This window comes from Aulostomus chinensis, chromosome 19 (genome assembly GCF_037954235.1).
Source record: "Aulostomus chinensis isolate RoL2024-O1b breed Wild chromosome 19, RoL_Achi_v1.0, whole genome shotgun sequence".
Taxonomy (NCBI): domain Eukaryota; kingdom Metazoa; phylum Chordata; class Actinopteri; order Syngnathiformes; family Aulostomidae; genus Aulostomus; species Aulostomus chinensis.
Window position 1 is genome coordinate 24,005,261 of NC_141338.1, and position 23,280 is coordinate 24,028,540.

Below are 23,280 nucleotides of genomic sequence, written 5' to 3' on the forward strand. Positions count from 1 at the left end.
TAGCATCATTACCAACTTAACAATTGAGGGTTTGAATATTGAAGCTTAAGAAAAGTCAAGTTAACCAATATTATTTCTCATCTTGGTTGTGTTTTTTTTTTTAGGTGTCTCTCACCTGAAAGTGCTGAGCCTTTATTTACTGTGTATGTGTGGCAGCACAGACAGCTGTGAGCTGTCATGCCTAATTGGCAATTGCACAGCCAACCACCGGAGGCGCCCTCACTCATAAGACGGGCGATTCCCTCCCTGCCCCATCTCTCTCTCTCTCGCTGCTCCTGACGGGTGACGTCATTTCCGTATTGTATTCCGTGAATACAATCATATTTCTGACCTTAAGCATAACCCTGAAAATGAAACATGATCCAAACTTTTGAGATTAAATGACCTATCTGACTTTGACTGCTTGGTCAAAAAACTAAAAAGGAAATTCCACCATTGAGTTTGGGGTGCTGGATGTCAGTGCACTCACTTTTGTCTGCAGTCCTGGCTGCAGGCTGGTTGACAGGGTTACTAATGTTTTATATGGAAGTGATAAAAACACACTGCACTTTCATTTTTATTTTAGTTACTGTACATGTGAGGCGTTACATCTGCACATGTTGATTTCATTCAGAGACTCGGCACAGGCACTTGAAGGGACACTTCTGTGCATGTTAGTGCACAGGTACAAATACATCCTTGCCAAAGGACTTTCCTGCTTTCCTCAGTGGCGGAGCTGCTGACCCTGGGCTTCCTCTGCAGCTGCTTTCTGCTTGAACATCTTCAGCTCCTTCTCAGTCTGCATGCGGATGGACTGCAAGCACAAAGACAGATTACTGGTGCAGTTGCACGGAAAAAATGTAATGATTCTTATTGATGCATGCCCCAAACCTCATTTTTTTATATAACTACCAATATGATTAGTTTCGCAATGAAAGTAAATTATTTTTTTCTATTACATGTATCAATTAAATAATCTGTTGCAGTTTAAAGAAAACAAAACCATGGTGCATTTGCACTGTTTTTGCTTCTCTCCAACTTGACATTGGCTGCTATCTGCATGAGTGGAAAGTCACATATGCTGCTGAGACATCAGTTTATGTCAGGGAAGCACAAGCACTCTTTTTAAACTTGTGCTTGAAAGGGACAAAAACATTACAGTGAAATGCAAATGATGCAAGATGCAAACAGTGAAAAATTTGTGATGTAACTTGTCACTTCATAAAGAGCAACAGTTCCCAACACTGGTAAACTGGTCAAATAAATGATCTTACAGGTCTGAGCATGACTCTTTCTATATTATAAAAACAAACCACCATATTCATGTACCTCCAGGTCTTTGGTGATGACATGATTGGGTCCGTGGGTGACCATCAGAATGCGATAGGCCTTGCAGATCAAACCATGGCCCATTTCAATCTGTCCTGAATGCCAGTGTATGATGCCTGCACGCATGAGGGCCAAACCAAGCTGGGCATTATTGTGGTGGTATAATTTCCTGTTGAAAATGGGATAGAAGATGGAAGTTGTGTATTCACTGCATGTTGAGGTGTCTTTCTGAAGCTTTCTGAAAGTGAAATAGTTCATCAAGCAGCTGTCAGTAGACTGCTGGTGAATGATGGATCAACATTTTACTCATGGTAAACTGCAGGGATCAGGAGCTGTTTGCTGAACAAGACTTGGCTGAGTACATGAACTGACACCATGGAGGAATGACAGCAATTCCTATGCCAACTCCTCACAGAGTGAGAGCCCACTGCCTACACAGCTTTGGTACGAATGGGACTCCACCCTTTGAGCCTCCAGTTGTAGGTACCGGCCACAGGTCTTTCCATGGAGAGTGAGCTTGGGTTTCCTCCAAAGCTTCTGCTCGAAGACAAAACATGTTTTTTGTCTTAGAGCACTTTTGTCTTGTTTTTTTCTTGTGTTTTATTGGTGATCTATCTATCTATCTCTCTATCCTTCTATCTATCTATCTCTCTATCCTTCTATCTATCTATCTATCCTATCATCTATCTATCTAGCTAGCTCTCTATCTATCCTTCTATCTATCCTTCTATCTATCTATCAATCTATCCTTCTATCTATCTATCTATCTATCTATCTCTCTATCCTTCTATCTATCCATCTATCTATCTATCTCTCTATCCTTCTATCTATCTTTCTATCTATCTATCTATCTATCAATCAATCTATCTATCTACCATCTATCTATCTACCTATCTATCTATCTATCTATCAATCTATCTATCTCTCTATCTATCCTTCTATCTATCCTTCTATCTATCTAGTTAAGTGCTTGACCAGGACTGAGGAACAGGCAAAGACTAAATGTGTCTTTATTCTACAAGTTGCCAAACTCAGGATTGTTGTCAATGGCAGGCGTGTCTCATGTTGACTTCTGGTTGTAGACTTTAGTCATGGACCCAGGTTGGATATCATTTCTCTTGTGTTATGATTTCCTTGTGTTTTTCTTTTCTTCTAACATGTCCCTTCAGCGGACTCCTGTGTTACTCTCTATTGTGTCTGTGACCTGTCTGTCAGGTAGTCTGTCTGTCCGTCACAGTTCTGTCCTGAGGGCATCCTTTCAGCTCCTTTTCTGGCCTTGTGTTCTCCAACCCTTTTCTTCTTTCATCACTCGTCGAGTCTATGTTCAAGTTCAGGTTGTCATGGTTGTTCTTGTCAGCTTGTCTGTGTGTCCCCCAGCCTGTTTCTCTTATCAAGTTTTTGTAGGTAGTTTTACTTTCCCAGTCTGGCACATTTGGCAAGTTTTCTCACCTCTGGTCTCTGCATATGGATTATGGTTCCTGAACCATGACAGAGGTTATGTTTTCTGAATCTTTTAACACATAAGATACCTAAATAGAGTAATTCAGTGTAGCAACTGACGACTGAAAAAGAAAGATTTCTTCACAAATTGGTTTTGAACAAGGAAACCCATTCTGGTTCCCAGACTCCTAACACAGTCTGTTCGTCTTTATTATTCTCTTCCCTAAAATTTACTTACATTCCCTAACTTTATCTCCAAAGTTGATATAATAATAATTAATATAATAATTAAAGAAGTGCCACTGTTTTGGATATGAATATAAATTTCCTGTAAATAATAGATATATTTGATCACATGGATACGTGGTCAAAGATGTCTTCCAATATCAAGCTCAGTCATATATGAGGCAGAGTAATATATGTCATTTGGACGATTTCAGTGTTTTCCTACTGCTTAGCAAACACACATTGTTTTTGTTTTTCATTAAAACTTTTTTTTATTAATTTCACACTTTCTTACCCATATTATTGTAGTTTTCAATCAATTTTTGCAATGAAATAGTTCTAATATATTTTAAAATCTTTCCTTTTTTCTTTTTGAGTGTTTTCTCCTCTTTACATGAAATTAAACAGGGCAGTATGGTGGTGCAGTGGTTTGCACTGTCGCCTCACAACATAAAGGTTCCAGGGACCCCCCCCCCCACACACACACACACACACACACACAACCCTGAACAGGATAAGCGGTGGAAAATGGATGGAAATTAAGACAGACATATTAAAAAGCCACCCTGGAAAAGAGCTCCTTAAGGCCAGAATGGCTGCACACAGATGTGGCAAAGGAGCAATTTATCAGAAGAAGTAGACATGAAGACAGGAGGCAATGAAAGGATTCAAATATGTTCAAAGAAGAAGGAGAAACCACTGTGGCCCTCCATGATAAGGTGTTGTGACACAACTCACGTGTATCCATCCACCATCTTGCGGGCGTAGTCTGCAGCCTCAGAGAAGAACTGAAGATATGAAAGCACCTCACTGGCCACGCTCAGCACACGCAGCTTGTACAGGTGAGTATCAGCCAGAACATTCTCCTGCTTTTCCAAACACTCCCGACACAACTTTGCCACCTGAGAGAGGAGAAAGACAGACAGAGGTAAGCATAGCAACAAGCCCCCTGTACAGAAGATGAAGATTATGTACCTCCTTGTAATCCCCCTCAATGCGGGAAGTCTTAATCTTCTCCAGACGTTCTTTACTGAAGTCAGTAACTTCTTTAAGTTTATCAGAAGAGGGCTGAGGGGGAAACAGAGCAAATGTATTTGACTGTTTTACTGTGTGCACCTCCTGTCCGGAGAAAAATCCCTACACACGCTCTTGCTCACCTTGTTCCCCTCTGCCATTGCCATCATCAGGTCATCCTTGATGTGCTGACTGCAGTGCTCACACATACACTCAAAGTGGAAATGTTCTTTCAGTTTTTTCTGGCGATCAGCAGATAGGTCGAGGAAGTCTACATAGCCGACAGTAAGCTCCTCACCCTCTGGGATTTTGCTCAGAGCTCGCACCTCAATCCTGCGAGAGAAGGGGCAGAGACAGCAGCTGCTTTTCAGGATCTGATAGTACAAGTTTTTCATGGTGTCAGTGCATTTCTACATAAAACAGAAGGAAAATACGAAACATGAAGAAACTAATTTTATCGACAAATGTGTTGCCGCCTCTTTTTCACTATTTCTCAGGTGTTTTAGAGCTACAATGTTTTTAAAGTGACCAAAAACAGTTTTGAAAAATAATTTATTCTCACAAGTTGATTGAACAGCTGACTACATCAAATAATTAATGCCTCATTTGTTCATATAAATCTGACTTAAAGTCCCATCATCTATGTGGCTCTATTTGCATCCATACTTCATATACGAGTGTTAACAAACATGCATTTAAACCATTTGTTAAGGGTTATTATACAAGCGAATCAGGCTGGTTGCAATATGAAGACATTCATATACGTTAAAACATGAAAGAGACAAGGTAAACCAGTTTTTAACCGGTTTGATTCAGAGGCCACCAATAGCCCCCCCCCCCCCCCAACACCAGGCCCCCCTCAGAGAACAACTCCAGTCACCCTTCCATCTGGTTCCGTCCCACAGTCCTTTAAAGTAGCAGGAATTAAACCCTCCTCAAAAACCAACCCTGGATCCAGAAGTTCTACCAACTACAGACCAACATCACATCTTCCTTTTCTCTCCAAGGTTCTGGAGAAAGCAGCTGCTAAACAGCTCTGTGACTTTTCCACAGCAACAGCTGATTGGAGGATTCAGTCAGGTTCCAGGTTCATCCTAGCACAGAAACAGAACTAGTCAAAGGTACCAGTGACCTCCTACTGCTACCAGATGAGGGACTGGTCTCTGTGCTGGTCTGATTAGATCTCAGTGCAGCTCTGATACCATTGATCACCATATCCTTCTACAGAGACTGGAACCTGTCACTGGTATTAAAGGAACCAAACTAAACTGGTTCAGGTCATATTTACTAGGTCATCTCAGTTAGTACTAACTAATGATAACCCCTCTGAGACCACTACAGTCAGTTCTGGTGTTCCACAAGGCTCTGTGCTTGGACCAGTCCTCTTCACCCTGTACCTGCTTCCTCTAGGTCACATGATCAGGAAACAGTCCATTAATGTTCACTGCTATGCAGACGACACTCAGCTTAACTCATCAATGATCCACATGGAACAAACCAGCTGACTAAACTGGAGGCCTGTCTGAAGGACAGAAAACATGGAGGACCATCATTTCCTTTTATTAAACTCTGATAAACTGAAGTTCTTGTGCTGGGCCCAAACACCTGAGGACCACCTGATCTGATGAGACAGGTACCCTGGATGGCACCACCCTGGCCCCCAGCACCACCGTAAGGAACCTAGGAGTTCTCTTTGACCAGGATCCTTTAACTCCCACATTAAATCTCCAGGACGCCTTCTTCCATCTACGTAACATCGCTAAGATCAGACACAACCTGGCTCATGAAGATGCAGAAAAACTAGTCCCTGCTTTTGTCACTTCCAGGCTGGATTACTGCACCTCCCTCCTACCAGGCTGGACTAATAAGTCCCAAAAGACTCTCCAACTGGTCCAGAACGCTGCTGCTCGCGTGTTGACTAGAACTGGTAGCAGAGACCAGGTCTCTCCTGGACTGGCTTCTCTGCATGGCTCGCTGTCAAATTCAGAACAGAATTTAAAATTCTTCTTCTACCATCAAAGTCCTCAACAATCAGGCTCCTTCATCCCTGACAGAGCTCCTAGTCCCCTATGATCCAACGAGAACCCTTCACTCCCAGGAGGCAGGGTTACTGCTGGTTCCTAGAGTTCTAACAGTAGAATGGGAGTCAGAGGCTTCAGCTATCAGGTACGGAACCGTCTCCCAGTTTCAGTCCAGGACCCAGACCCCCTCTCTAAGACCTTCCTTTTTGATGAGGCTTATAGTCAGGACTGCTTAGGCTGTCCCTTAGATCTGCTGCTATAGGCTCAGACTGCTGGGGATCTCCCATGATGCACTGGTCTTCTCTCTCCTCCTCCTGTACTCAGACGTGTTACTAACTCCTCTTCTTCTCCCCACATCCCAGATCCCGGTTGCTGCTGGAGGAGGCTGCAGACCTAGTTGAGAGGTGAGAAGCTTTGATATATACCTTATCTGAGAGTGAAGAGCAGAACTCACAGCTGATTGGCTGAAAAGGAATGTAAAAATACATGAGTTTATACAGATACAGAATGTGCATCATCAGTCCACCTGCTGATATAATGGAACCTAATATTTGACATTACCATAGTGGAACCGAATATTTGACATTACCGCAGTGGAACCTAATATTTGACATTACCCCCTTTGGAACCCAATATTTGAAATTACCATCGTGGAACCGAATATTTGACATTACCATCGTGGAACCGAATATTTGACATTACCATAAAGGAACCTAATATTTGACATTACCATCGTGGAACCGAATATTTGACATTACCACAGTGGAACCTAATATTTGACCTTACCAAAGTGGAACCAAATATTTGAAATTACCATCTTTGGAAACTAATATTTGACATTACCATAGTGGAACTAATATTTGACATTACCAACGTGGAACCTAATATTTGACATTACCACCTTTGGAAACTAATATTTGACATTACTATAGTGGAACCTAATATTTGACATTACCACCTTTGGAACCGAATATTTGAAATTACCATCGAGGAACCTAATATTTGACATTACCATAGTGGAACGTAATATTTTACCTTACCATAGTGGAACCTAATATTTGACATTACCGTAGTGGAACCTAATATTTGACCTACCATAGTGGAACCTAATATTGGACATTACCTTAATGGAAACTTATATATGACCTTACCATCGTGGAACCTAATATTTGACATTACCATCGTTGAACCTAATATTTACATTACCACCTTTGAAACCTAATATTTCACATTACCATAGTGGAAACTAATATTTACATTACCAGCTTTGGAACCTAATATTTGACATTACCATAGTGGAACCCAATAGTTAACATTACGACCTGTGGAACCTAATATTTGAAATTACCATCGTGGAACCTAATATTTGATATTACCATAGTAAAACCTAATATTTGACATTACCATAGTGCAGCCTAATATTTGACCTTACCAAAGTGGAACCTAATATTTGACATGACCATAGTGGAACCCAATAGTTGACATTACCACATTTGGAAACTAATATTTGACATTACCATAGTGGAACCTAATATTTGACCTTACCATCGTGGAACCTAATATTTGACATTACCATAGTGGAACCTAATATTTGACATTACCACCTTTGGAACCTAATATTTGAAATTAACATAGTGGAAACTCATATTTTTATTACCATCGTGGACCCTAATATTTGATCTTACCATAGTGGAACCTAATATTTGACATTACCATTGTGGAAACTAATAATTTATATTACCACCTTTGGAACCTAATATTTGACATTACCATAGTGGAACCTAATATTTGATATTACCATAGTGGAACCTTATATTTGACCTTACCATAGTGGAACCGAATATTTGACATTACCATTGTGGAAACTAATAATTTATATTACCACCTTTGGAACCTAATATTTGACATTACCATCGTAGAACCGAATATTTGACATTACCACAGTGGAACCTAATATTTGACATTACCATAATGGAACCTAATATTTGACATTACCACCTTTGGAATCTAATATTTGACATTAAAAACATTGGGGCCTAATATTTGACCTTACCACAGTTGAACCTAATATTTGACAATACCATAGTGGAACCTAATTTTTGATATTACCATAGTGGAATCTAGTATTTACATTACAACCTTTGGAACCTAATATTTGACATTACCATCGTGGAATCTAATATTTGACATTACCATAGTCGAACCTAATATTTGACATAACCACCTTTGGAATGTAATATTTGACTTTACAAACACTGGAACCTAATATTTGATATTACCATAATGGAACCTAATATTTGACATTACTATAGTGGAACCTAATATTTGATATTACCATAGTGGAACCTTATATTTGAAATTACCATAATGGAACCTAATATTTGAAATTACCATAGTGTAACCTAATATTTGACATAACCATAGTTGAACCTAATATTTGGCATTACCATCGTGGAACCTAGTGATTTTATTACCATCGTGGAACCTAATATTTGACATTACCACCTTTGGAACCTAATGTTTGACATTACCATAGTGGAACCTAATATTTGACCTTACCACTTTGGAACCTAATAGTTTACCATACCATAGTGGAACCAAATATTTGACATTACCAACGTGGAACCTAATATTTTACTTTAGCATTGTCGAACCGAATATTTGACATTACCATAGTGGAACAAAATATTTACATTACCATCTTTGGAACCTAATATTTGACATTACAATAGTTGAACCTAATATTTGACCTTACCAGAGTGGAACCTAATAATTGACAATTCCACATTTGGAACCTAATATTTGACATTACCATAGTGGAACCTAATATTTGACATTACCATCGTGGAACCTAATATTTGACATTACCATAGTGGAACCTAGTATTTTATCATACCAGAGTGGAACTAAATATTTGACATTACCATAGTGGAACCTAGTATTTTACCATACCATAGTGGAACTAAATATTTGACATTATCATCGTGGAACCTAATATTTGACAATACCATAGTGGAACCTAATTTTTGATATTACCATAGTGGAATCTAGTATTTACATTACAACCTTTGGAACCTAATATTTGACATTACCATCGTGGAATCTAATATTTGACATTACCATAGTCGAACCTAATATTTGACATTACCACCTTTGGAATGTAATATTTGACTTTACAAACACTGGAACCTAATATTTGACATTACTATAGTGGAACCTAATATTTGATATTACCATAGTGGAACCTTATATTTGAAATTACCATAATGGAACCTAATATTTGAAATTACCATAGTGTAACCTAATATTTGACATAACCATAGTTGAACCTAATATTTGGCATTACCATCGTGGAACCTAGTGATTTTATTACCATCGTGGAACCTAATATTTGACATTACCACCTTTGGAACCTAATGTTTGACATTACCATAGTGGAACCTAATATTTGACCTTACCACTTTGGAACCTAATAGTTTACCATACCATAGTGGAACCAAATATTTGACATTACCAATGTGGAACCTAATATTTTACTTTAGCATTGTCGAACCGAATATTTGACATTACCATAGTGGAACAAAATATTTACATTACCATCTTTGGAACCTAATATTTGACATTACAATAGTTGAACCTAATATTTGACCTTACCAGAGTGGAACCTAATATTTGACAATTCCACATTTGGAACCTAATATTTGACATTACCATAGTGGAACCTAATATTTGACATTACCATCGTGGAACCTAATATTTGACATTACCATAGTGGAACCTAGTATTTTATCATACCAGAGTGGAACTAAATATTTGACATTACCATAGTGGAACCTAGTATTTTACCATACCATAGTGGAACTAAATATTTGACATTATCATCGTGGAACCTAATATTTGACATTACAATAGTGGAACCTAATATTTGACCTTACCATCGTGGAACCTAATATTTGACAATTCCACATTTGGAACCTAATATTTGACATTACCATAGTGGAACCTAATACTAGACATTACCATCGTGGAACCGAATATTTGACATTACCACAGTGGAACCTAATATTTGACCTTACCAAAGTGGAATCAAATATTTGAAATTACCATCTTTGGAAACTAATATTTGACATTACCATAGTGGAACTAATATTTGACATTACCAAAGTGGAACCTCATATTTGACATTACCACCTTTGGAACCTAATATTTGACATTACCACCTTTGGAACCGAATATTTGAAATTACCATCGAGCAACCTAATATTTGACATTACCATAGTGGAACGTAATATTTTACCTTACCATAGTGGAACCTAATATTTGACATTACCAAAGTGGAACCTAATATTTGACCTACCATAGTGGAACCTAATATTGGACATTACCTTAATGGAAACTTATATTTGACCTTACCATCGTGGAACCTAATATTTGACATTACCATCGTTGAACCTAATATTTACATTATCAACTTTGAAACCTAATATTTCACATTACCATAGTGGAAACTAATATTTACATTACCAGATTTGGAACCTAATATTTGACATTACCATAGTGGAACCTAATAGTTAACATTACGACCTGTGGAACCTAATATTTGACATTACCATCGTGGAACCTAATATTTGATATAACCATAGTAGAACCTAATATTTGACATTACCGTAGTGAAACCTAATATTTGACATTACCACCTTTGGAACCTAATGTTTGACATTACCATAGTGGAACCTAATATTTGACCTTACCACTTTGGAACCTAATAGTTTACCATACCATAGTGGAACCAAATATTTGACATTACCAACATGGAACCTAATATTTTACTTTAGCATTGTCGAACCGAATATTTGACATTACCATAGTGGAACAAAATATTTACATTACCATCTTTGGAACCTAATATTTGACATTACAATAGTTGAACCTAATATTTGACCTTACCAGAGTGGAACCTAATATTTGACAATTCCACATTTGGAACCTAATATTTGACATTACCATAGTGGAACCTAATATTTGACATTACCATAGTGGAACCTAGTATTTTATCATACCAGAGTGGAACTAAATATTTGACATTACCATAGTGGAACCTAGTATTTTACCATACCATAGTGGAACTAAATATTTGACATTATCATCGTGGAACGTAATATTTGACATTACCATAGTGGAACCTAATATTTAACATAACCACCTTTGGAACCTAATATTTGACATTGCCATAGTGGAACCGGATATTTACATTACCTTTGTGGAACCTAATATTTGACCTTATCATAGTGGAATTAATATTTGACATGACCATAGAGGAACTTTATATTTGACATTACCATCGTGGAACCGAATATTTGACATTACCACCTTTGGAACCTAATATTTGACATTACCATAGTGGAACCTAATATTTCACCTTACCACTGTGGAACCTAATATTTGACATTACTATCGTGGCACCTAATATTTACATTACCTTTGTGGAACCTAATATTTGACATTACCATAGAGGAATTTAATATTTGACATTACCATCGTGGAACCGAATATTTGACATTACCACCTTTGGAATCTAATATTTGACATTACAAACATTGGAACCTCATATGTGACCTTACCATAGTGGAACCTAATATTTGACATTACCATAGTATGAACCTAATATTTGATATTACCGTAGTTGAATCTAATATTTAACCTTACCATAGTGGAACCTAATATTGGACATTACCTTAGTGGAACCTTTTATTTGACCTTACCATCGTGGAACCTAATATTTGACATTAGCATCGTGGAACCTAATATTTGACATTACCACATTTGGAACCTAATATTGGACCTTACCAAAGTGGAACCTAATATTTGACATTACCACCTTTGGAATCTAATATTTGACATTACCTTTGGAACCTAATGTTGGACATTACCATAGTGGAACCGAATATTTGACAATACCATAGTGGAACCTAACATTTGACATTACCATCGTGGAACCTAATCTTTGACATTACCATAATGGAGCTTAATATTTTACATTACCATCTTTGGTACCTAATATTTGAAATTACCATAGTGGAACCTCATATTTACATTGCCATCGTGGAACCTAATATTTGACATTACCATAGTGGAACCTAATATTTGACAATAACATCGTGAAACCAAATATTTGACAATACCATCGTGGAAGCTTATATTTAACATTACCATAGTGGAACCTAATATTTTACATTACCACCTTTGGAACCTAATATTTGACATTACCATCGTGGAACCGAATATTTACATGACCATCGTGGAACCTAGTATTTGACATTACAATAGTGGAAACTAATAATTTATATTACCATCTTTGGAACGTAATATTTAACATTACCATAGTGGGACCTAATATTTGACCTTACCATTTTGGAACCTAATTTTTGACATTACCACCTTTGACACCTAATATTTGAAATTACCATAGTGGAACGACAAATTTACATCACCATCGTGGAACCTAATATTTGACCTAACCATAGTGGAACCTAATATTTGACATTACAATCATGGAACTAAATATTTTACAATACCATCGTGGAAGCTAATATTTAACATCACCATAGTGGAACTTAATATTTTACATTACCATCGTGGAACCTAGTATTTTACATTACCATAGTAGAAACTAATAATTTATATTACCACCTTTGTAACCTAATATTTGACATTACCATCGTGGAACCTAATATTTGAAAATACCATCGTGGAACCAAATATTTGACATTACCAAAGTGGAACCTAATATTTGACATTACCATCGTGGAACCTAATATTTGACATTACCATCGTGGAACCTATGATTTGACACTACCACCTTTGGAACCTAATTTTTGACATTACCAAAGGGGAACCTAATATTTACATTACCATAGTGGAACCTAATGTTTGACATTACAATCTTGGAACGGAATATTTATCATTAACATATTGGAAACTAAGATTTGACATTACCACCTTTGGAACCTAATATATGACATTACCATCGTGGAACTTAATATTTGACATTACCGTATAGGAACCTAAGATTTGACATTACCACAGTTGAACCTAATATTTGACCTTACCATAGTGGAACCTAATATTTGACATTACCACCTTTGGAACTTAATATTTGACATTACCATAGTGGAACCTAATATTTGACCTTACCACTGTGGAACCTAATATTTGACATTACCATATTGGCACCTAATATTTACATTACCTTTGTGGAACCTAATATTTGACCTTACCATAGTGGAACCTAATATTTGACATTAGCATAGAAGAACCTAAGATTTGACATTGACATAGTGGAACCTAATATTTGACCTTAACAAAGTGGAACCTAATATTTGACAATACCACCTTTGTAACCTAATATGTGACATTACCATAGTGGAACCTAACATTTGACATTACCATCGTGGAACCTAATCTTTGACATTACCATAATGGAGCTTAATATTTTATATTACCATCTTTGGTACCTAATATTTGAAATTACCATAGTGGAACCTCATATTTACATTGCCATCGTGGAACCTAATATTTGACATTACCATAGTGGAACCTAATATTTTACATTACCACCTTTGGAACCTAATATTTGACATTACCATCGTGGAACCGAATATTTACATGACCATCGTGGAACCTAGTATTTGACATTACAATAGTGGAAACTAATAATTTATATTACCATCTTTGGAACGTAATATTTAACATTACCATAGTGGGACCTAATATTTGACCTTACCATTTTGGAACCTAATTTTTGACATTACCACCTTTGACACCTAATATTTGAAATTACCATAGTGGAACGACAAATTTACATCACCATCGTGGAACCTAATATTTGACCTTACCATAGTGGAACCTAATATTTGACATTACAATCATGGAACTAAATATTTTACAATACCATCGTGGAAGCTAATATTTAACATCACCATAGTGGAACTTAATATTTTACATTACCATCGTGGAACCTAGTATTTTACATTACCATAGTAGAAACTAATAATTTATATTACCACCTTTGTAACCTTATATTTGACATTACCATCGTGGAACCTAATATTTGAAAATACCATCGTGGAACCGAATATTTGACATTACCAAAGTGGAACCTAATATTTGACATTACCATCGTGGAACCTAATATTTTACATTACCATCGTGGAACCTATGATTTGACACTACCACCTTTGGAACCTAATTTTTGACATTACCAAAGGGGAACCTAATATTTACATCACCATAGTGGAACCTAATGTTTGACATTACCATCTTGGAACGGAATATTTATCATTAACATATTGGAAACTAAGATTTGACATTACCACCTTTGGAACCTAATATATGACATTACCATCGTGGAACTTAATATTTGACATTACCATATAGGAACCTAAGATTTGACATTACCACAGTTGAACCTAATATTTGACCTTACCATAGTGGAACCTAATATTTGACATTACCACCTTTGGAACTTAATATTTGACATTACCATAGTGGAACCTAATATTTGACCTTACCACTGTGGAACCTAATATTTGACATTACCATATTGGCACCTAATATTTACATTACCTTTGTGGAACCTAATATTTGACCTTACCATAGTGGAACCTAATATTTGACATTAGCATAGAAGAACCTAAGATTTGACATTGACATAGTGGAACCTAATATTTGACCTTAACAAAGTGGAACCTAATATTTGACAATACCACCTTTGTAACCTAATATGTGACATTACCATAGTAGAACCTAATATTTGACATAACCATCGTGGAACCAAATATTTGACATTAACGTAGTGAAACCTTATATTTGACATTACCACCTTTGGAACCTAATGTTTGACATTACCATAGTGGAACCTAATATTTGACCTTACCACTTTGGAACCTAATAGTTCACCATACCATAGTGGAACCAAATATTTTACATTACCAACGTGGAACCTAATATTTTACGTTACCATCGTCGAACCGAATATTTGACATTACCATAGTGGAAAAAATTTTTTACATTACCATCTTTGGAACCTAATATTTGACATTACAATAGTGGAACCTAATATTTGACCTTACCAGAGTGGAACCTAACATTTGACAATTCCATATTTGGAACCTAATATTTGACATTACCATAGTGGAACCGAATATTTGTCATTACCACCTTTGGAACCTAATATTTGACATTACCATAGTGGAACCGAATATTTGACCTTACCACTGTGGAACCTAATATTTGACATTACTATAGTGGCACCTAATATTTACATTACCTTTGTGGAACCTAATATTTGACATTACCATAGAGGAACTTAATATTTGACATTACCATCTTGGAACCGAATATTTGACATTACCATAGTGGAACCTAATATTTGACTTTACCTAAGTGGAACCTAATATTTGACAATACCATTGTCGAACCTAATATTTAACATTTACACAGTGGAACCGAATATTTGACATTACCAACTTTGAAAACTAATATTTAATATTACCATCGTGGAACCGAATATTTACATTACCAACTTTCGAACCTAATATTTCACATTACAATAGTGGAACCTAATATTTGACATACCATAGAAGAACCTAATATCTGACATTACCATCGTTGAACCTAATATTTGACATTACCATCGTGGAACCGAATATTTGACATTACCATCGCGGAACCTAATATTTGACCTTACCATTGTGGAACCTAATATTTGACATTACCAGAGTGTAACCTAATATTTGACATTACCATAGTGGAACCTAATATTTGACATTACCAGCTTTGGAACCTAATATTTTACATTACGATGGTGGGACCTAATATTTGACACTACCACCGTGGAACCTAATATTTGATATTACCCTTGTCAAACCTAATATTTGACCTTGCCATCTTGGAACCGAATATTTGACAATACCATCGTGGAACCTAATATTTAACATTAACATAGTTGAACCTTATATTTGACATTACCACCTTTGGAACGTAATATTTGACATTACCATAGTTGAACCGAACATTTACATTACCATCGTGGAACCGAACATTTACATTACCATCGTGGAACCTAATATTTGACATTACAAAAGTGGAACCTAATATTTGACATTACCATCGTGGAACCTAACATTTGACATTACCATAGTGGAACCTAATATTTTACATTACCATAGTGGAACCTAATATTTGGCATTATCCTAGTGGAACCTAATATTTGACATTACCATAGTGGAACCTAATATTTACATTACCATAGTGGAACCTAATATTTGACCTTACCATAGTGGAACCTAATATTTGACCTTACCATCTTGGAACCAAATATTTGACAATACCATCGTGGAACCTAATATTTAACATTAATACAGTGGGACCTAATATTTGACATTACCACCTTTGAAACCTAATATTTGACATTACCATTGTGGAACCGATTATTTACTTTACCATCGTGGAACCAAATATTTGACATTACCTCCTTTTGAATCTAATATTTGACATTACCATAGAAGAACCTAACATTTGACATTACCATAGTGGAACCTAATATTTTACATTACCATAGTGGAACCTAATATTTGGCATTATCCTAGTGGAACCTAATATTTGACATTACCATCGTGGAACCTAATATTTACATTACCATCGTGGAACCTAATATTTACATTACCATAGTGGAACCTAATATTTGACCTTACCATAGTGGAACCTAATATTTGACCTTACCATCTTGGAACCGAATATTTGACAATACCATCTAAGAACCTAATATTTAACATTAATATAGTGGGACCTAATATTTGACATTACCATCGTAGAACCGAATATTTGACATTACCACAGTGGAACCTAATATTTGACATTACCATCGTGGAACCTAATATTTGACATTACAATAGTGGAACCAAATATTTGACATTACCTCCTTTTGAATCTAATATTTGACATTACCATAGAAGAACCTAATATTTGACATTACCATAGAAGAACCTAATATTTGACATTACCATCGTGGAACCGAATATTTGACCTTACCATAGTGGAACCTCATATTTGACCTTACCATAGTGGAACCTCATATTTGACATTACCTTCACCACCTTTGGAAACAGCTTTAAGGACAATTGATTGTTTCGATTAATTCATTTTTTCACACATCTGGAAAATGGCAGATGGTACCACTATAGAAGAACATGAGCATTTAATCTGGTAGTTTTGTGTGGAATAATCAGATAAAAGTATGCATCATACTATACATAATTGGGGGACTTCTTGGAGTATTAAAGCAGGAATAGCTTTGACACCTACTTGCCGTGGTTGAGGACAACAGTGCAGTTGGGCCAGCAGTCATGGTTGACCAGACACAGGTTGGGGAAAAGACCCACACCAACTGCTTGAAGGCCTCGCTGGTCACTCATTGTAAATCCATTACTCTTAATCTACAGAGACAGACAGAGAGCAAGAAAAAGTATGTAAGGATGGAAGTAGTGGGTACAACAAGAAAAGGCATCCAGAAGTGTTTCTGGTTTGATGATATGACTCGTAAAGCACAAGTGAATATTAATAATATCCAATGAAACTCTATAGTTACAATGCCAAAGATATGTAAGATGTAGTCAGCAGAGTGCTGTTTCCGTCCACATGACCAGTACTCCAGAAAGTTTTCCACTTCAGCCTTGAGCTGTTTGAGGTCTTCCTCTGGCAGGTAGAGCACATTGTCGTGAAGCTGTTCAACTGAGATCAGCTGACTGTCCCTCATGATGCCTGAGTCCTTGTGTATACGCCACAGCACACGTGCAGCCAGACTGAAGGGGAAATTAGGGTATGGGGTGTGAAGTGAGAGAGAACTCCAATTTAAAATCACATGAACAAGGTGTTTCTAATATAAAATCAATCAAAGCCAACAGGATTTTGTTCAGATAAAAAATGAAAAACAACACTGAATTTAATGATTTAGAAAACCTTGAATTCACACTGAAAAGCCCAAGCATAAAAAGGAACCCTAATCAAGTCCCACAAGAGACTAGGCATGTGCAGAACCAAATCTATCAATCAATATGTGCTCAAGACCACACTGACTAACATGCCATGAAGACAGAAGAGTGTAGTAGCACAGATGGAGCAGCATGTTGTATAACAGGTTGTCAAGTTACACTTTTGGAAGAATTACAGAATATAATAAAACATTTGTTTCACAATTCCCCGTTGTTTTAGAGGGCAGATGAGGCGAAGTGCAACAAACGTTGTGTTAACTGCATACTTAACTTGGAGAAGAAAAAAGATTATATTTGATCGGGATGATCTAGATCCTCAGGCTGCGGTATTTGTACCGGTACTTGACATAGAAAAGTGGGATCAAGGCATTTCTATTATAGCAGCCTTTAAAGCCTGCAAATACTATTCTGCTGAATGGCAAAGCTCTAAAGGAAAAATAGGTATAAAACAAAGTGACGCTGTATAAATATTGTGGTAACTCAAGAACATCTGGTAGCCTACCACAAAAGACTCATTCTAATTTACCATGATGTTTCCCCTTTGTAGTCGAATATGAGTTTATGTCTTAAGGATTCTCTCTAGTCTGGCTCCTTACCGAACATTTGCACTGGGTGCCATGATAATTTTCCTGATGGCTCCACACTCCTGCTTATGCTCGTCCCAACTTGCAGTCTGGCAGGTGCGGTTGCAGTAGTGGGCAAACTTACACTGGGCACAGCGGTGCAGGTTTGCTTGATGGCGGAAACAGTTGTGGCACACTTGACTGGCCATGCTGGGAGAAAATAAATGACCAAACAGTGTAACATTACAGCTTCACTTTAAGTTTTCAGCCATCAGGGAGATATGTTTTAATCCTGAAACAATCATGTGACGTGCTGGCAGTGAGCTGTCTTCGTTGGCTATACAAAGAGTTTAAAGACACTCACACAGGTTTTGAGTTTCATACCTACAGAATTTTACTTTTCATAATGCTCACGTCTGCCTCTGTCAGATGAGTCTTTCTAGTTTAAGCTGAAGACATTCCTAAATGACAGTATTTGAAAAAGTGACAAGACTGTCTTAGTTTGTTCAAGAAAACAGCACAAAGACATTAGGTGAAAAGTGGTTAGGGATTAAATCTTTATTACTTCCTCATTTAGTCCAGAGCACCTCCTACAGAAATATGGCAATCGTCACTTTCTTAAAATAATTGCCCGAATGATTTTTTGACAGGATTTTTTGCCTAAAACATCTCCTCATGATGTTTTGTCTCCAGTTTTTGTGTTTTCTGAAATATTTGACAGAATTACTTAAGGGATTATTTGAAGATGGCGACGATATTATGCATTCATAGCTGTCTGCTATTAGCTCCATAGTTGATGCTCATATAACAGCTAAGCTGTATCAATTTCAATGTATTTTTTCTAATTGTTTTGGTATTGTCAGTGCTGGCCATAATTCTGAATGTTAACTACTCTTATTTCTGGATTATTTTAGTTGATGCATCAGTCTATCTGGGTTTGATTGCAGATATGCGGGGCAGGGCCATACTTGCAATTATTTTTCATGCTATTATCTCATAGTAATGGGAAATTATCTAATTATCATCTAAAACGATGTGTTGTGATACTATGATAGATTAACCTATTATAACAGGATATTAAATCCCAATCACAAAATATCAGAGCTTTTTATCGCTACATAAATCAAATTATCCCCATTGTTATGACAAAAAGCCATATTTTTTTACCCTACAAGAGATCAGTCAAGAGTGTTGCATGCATAGATGAAGGCTTGAAAATGTAGCAACTGATTTAAGACGAAAATGTCAGATTGAGAAGTGCCCATTATTTGTCAACTCATCAGAATGTGCTTCAATCAACGTCTAACACATGCAGATATTGCATTGTGTCTGTCAGAAAAGAACTTAAAAACATCAACAAAAATCGTTCATCCTTCTGCAATAGCTGCTCTTAATAAGGTCAAATAGACTGGGCTGTCTTTTATTTACTTATTTATTCATTGTACTGTGTTTTTGATGTGTGAGGCCTGTGTTTTTCTGTTACTGAGTCTTTTTAAACTTTGTCTTACAGCGGAACAGACAAAGTTTATCCCTCTCTCTGTCAGATGTGATTTAGGGTAGTCTTTATCATTTAAGGAGAAGACTGCCCCGTTGCACAGGCACATACCTCAGTTATCCTTATGACATTGGTAGCTTCATTACTAAGCAGATTCGAGCAGAAACAGTTTAATCTGAGCTACAACAATCCAGAACCATTCCAGTTGGTGCTTGTATGCTACCATTAACAGTGACCAGCAGGTGGATTTAGAGCACTGAACTGAAAAGGTTCTTCCTTGTTTGCTGTTCCTGGATTACTGAGCGAAGAAATATGGATACAACCTGACAATACACTCGAGAGTATAAAGACTGATGTTTTTTTGCCAGATGTACTGTCAAGCATAACATACATGACTGCATTCTTGAGTTACAAAGAAGTGATGCAGGAAAAAGATAGGAAACGATGCCTGTTAGCCCAAGACAAGGATTTATGAAGACTTGAAAGGCAAAGTTCTACAGTTGTTGCTATTACTAAAAAGAGACAGGGGATTTTATTTTATGACAAGAAACACATTTAGTTTTTCATGTTCTACTTTTACTAAATGTGTTTCTTGTAATGAAATAAAATCCCCTGTCTCCTTTTAGTAATAGCAACAACTGTAGAACTTTGCCTTTCAAGTCTTCATAAATCCTTGTCTTGGGCTAACACATTTTCCTTACTTTTCTGTTGTCATCTTTTCCCATGTGAAAGCTATGTGGGGCATTATCAAAATGGCCACAAATCTTCAAGGAGAGGGGTGGCCATTTTGATAATGCCCCACATAGCTTTCACATGGGAACTGTACCCAAGATCACCTCTATATCAGTTAAATCATAACTGTTTGGAAAAAACAAATTAAACAAGATTTACTTGGATGGAGAACTGTCCTTTTAACATTGGAAAGAAGAATAGATGCAATCAGAGTAAAAGTTTTCTTTGATTTTTTATTTCTCTTGCAGACACTAACCCTGTATATAAGTGAAAATACGTGGACTGAATTATAAGCACATTTATATGGAAAAGTTAAAAAAAAACATGAGTTAAAAGGAGGATGGCTAAGGGGGGGGGGGGTCCTACATCGATGCTGCTCAAACATAAACTGTGTGCATCTGAATCAATGACAAATCTGAGGCAAGGTGGAGGTGAATAGAAGGAGTATGTGTGGAATTTCAATAAAACATCACCATTCTGTAAAGGGAATGACTGAAGAACACAAGCAACTGACAAGACCAGTCAACTAAAATACTTGAGAGGTCTGGAGCAGAATGAAGAAAAACTGTGCATTGAAAGAGGACTTAATAGTACTGGGAGAGAAAAAGGAAGATCCTGAATTTACTCCTATTATATGATACAATTTGACTACATGTCAATGTGGAAATGAAAAGGGATGAATCTCATTTGCATCTCTAAGGCAACAATATCATTTACACATTGTCACTTTTTTTTTTTTTTAGATATCTGCAAATGAGAAGTTATATACAGAACATTAAAATCAGAAATAAGACGAACTTGGCACACAATTCCTGGTGAAGAACAACAGCATCAATCGTACCAGAAACCTCTGCAGTTTACAATATGCTTGAAAATGGAGCTATAAGGAAAAAGACAGAGTGAAAATTAAAATGGGAAGACAAACTTAAGTTTAAAATGTCATAGGATATTTGGAAGATACCAACTGGTACCTTATTTGGATTAAGTTTCTGGGGGGTTTTGTTCATTTTTGTGTGTTTGTTTCTTCCCACCTTTTATTGGAATTTTGAATATGAAAGGAAACCGAGGATGATCTTTTTTGTCTGTTTTTTCTTTGTTTTTTCTTTAGTTTGTGTTTGTTTATTCGTTTTTATTGTTTCTCGACTTGTTCGTTTATTAACCATTTGTTTATATACTTTTGTGAACAAACTTGAATATCCACACTGGTATGACGACTTCTATTTGTATGGTTGCTAATTGCTAGCTGAATTGTTGTATTAGTTATTCTATTTATCATTTATTTAATTACGTATTTATTGTGTTGTTCTCACTGGGTGATACACACACCCACATAAAACAAAGAAATATCATTGAAAAAACATGAAATGAAAGCAATGACAACAAATAAATTATTCTAAACAATGAAAGGCAAAATTATTTTTTTCCGTTTGTCTTGCTTCAAGGCCTCTCTATGTGTTCTGTCTCGGGTGTGAGCGCTCTATAACGGGCTTTAAGACAAGACCCTGCCAGTACACACATCCTGCATTTTTATTATAGAAACTACAATGTAGCATGAAGTTTTTGACCTAATGTGAGGTTGAGTTTATTTAGTTACAATTTGAAAAATCTTTTTGAAAGCTTATGAAGGGTTATGATCCTTTTGGTTGTGACCCATAGATTCTGAAAATTGACTCCAAAAGTAAGTCATGCTCAAGTTCACCTGACACCCTGTCAGCTAGCACTTTGCCAGGGTCATGACAGTTGGAGGATCTAGAAAATGAGGTCATGGCCCAGAGAAAGTTGAGGAACCCTGGTTTTGCCTACAGTCCACAACACACCTGCACTTGTCTGCCAATATCTGCAAAAACATGCTTAATGAGAGACCAACTCCTAACCTACCTGTCAAAGACTACAGCAGAGAAACTGGGCTCAGAAAAGACCACTTCCCCAGCACTGAGTTCTTTGGCGGCCCTCAGGCCACGGCCTTTCTTCTCAGCATCAAATAACTCCACACTGTCCATGTTGCCCACCGTCATTGTAGCAGCCGAACTAAACACAAAAGGGACAGACAGGAAGAAGAAAGCACAAGAGGGCTCTGGTCTAAACAAGCTCCAGGGAGACGGGGGTTCTTGTTAAATTCCCACGTAGATTCCAGAACACTGGCCCTCTCCCTCCCAAGCCCGACCCCTGCTACTGCCAAAAATAAATCTGCCCACTAGTAGGGGTAGATGAGAGGGGCTGGGGAAGGAATAGAGGTGGGGACGGCTTGGGTTGACTCCCCCTGTGGTATTTTCGTCTGTGGCAGCTGTGTCCATCGGTCAGATGCTCATGACGGCAGAGAGATGCTCAATTTTTAATAATTTATTTTTCAAGCGGGGACAGAAGAACAACTGTCGCACAGACACATTATTGCAGGTTGAGAAAATTGCTATTAGGAATAACCCCCTAAACAC

At 36.9% G+C, this 23,280-nt stretch overlaps 1 protein-coding gene across 1 annotated transcript; it reads right to left on the reverse strand.

The window, feature by feature from the left end:
• Nucleotides 1-605: 605 nt before the first annotated feature.
• Nucleotides 606-22,982, reverse strand: smyd1a (SET and MYND domain containing 1a). The gene is made up of 10 exons (XM_086186921.1): nt 22,727-22,982; nt 18,655-18,831; nt 17,656-17,869; nt 17,373-17,503; nt 6,434-6,472; nt 4,131-4,320; nt 3,949-4,041; nt 3,712-3,875; nt 1,309-1,477; nt 606-793 (listed from the first exon to the last, which is right to left on the reverse strand). Exons 1-10 carry the CDS (start codon nt 22,861-22,863, stop codon nt 704-706), a joined length of 1,404 nt encoding a protein of 467 aa, XP_086043047.1. The 5' UTR covers nt 22,864-22,982; the 3' UTR covers nt 606-703.
• Nucleotides 22,983-23,280: the final 298 nt, after the last annotated feature.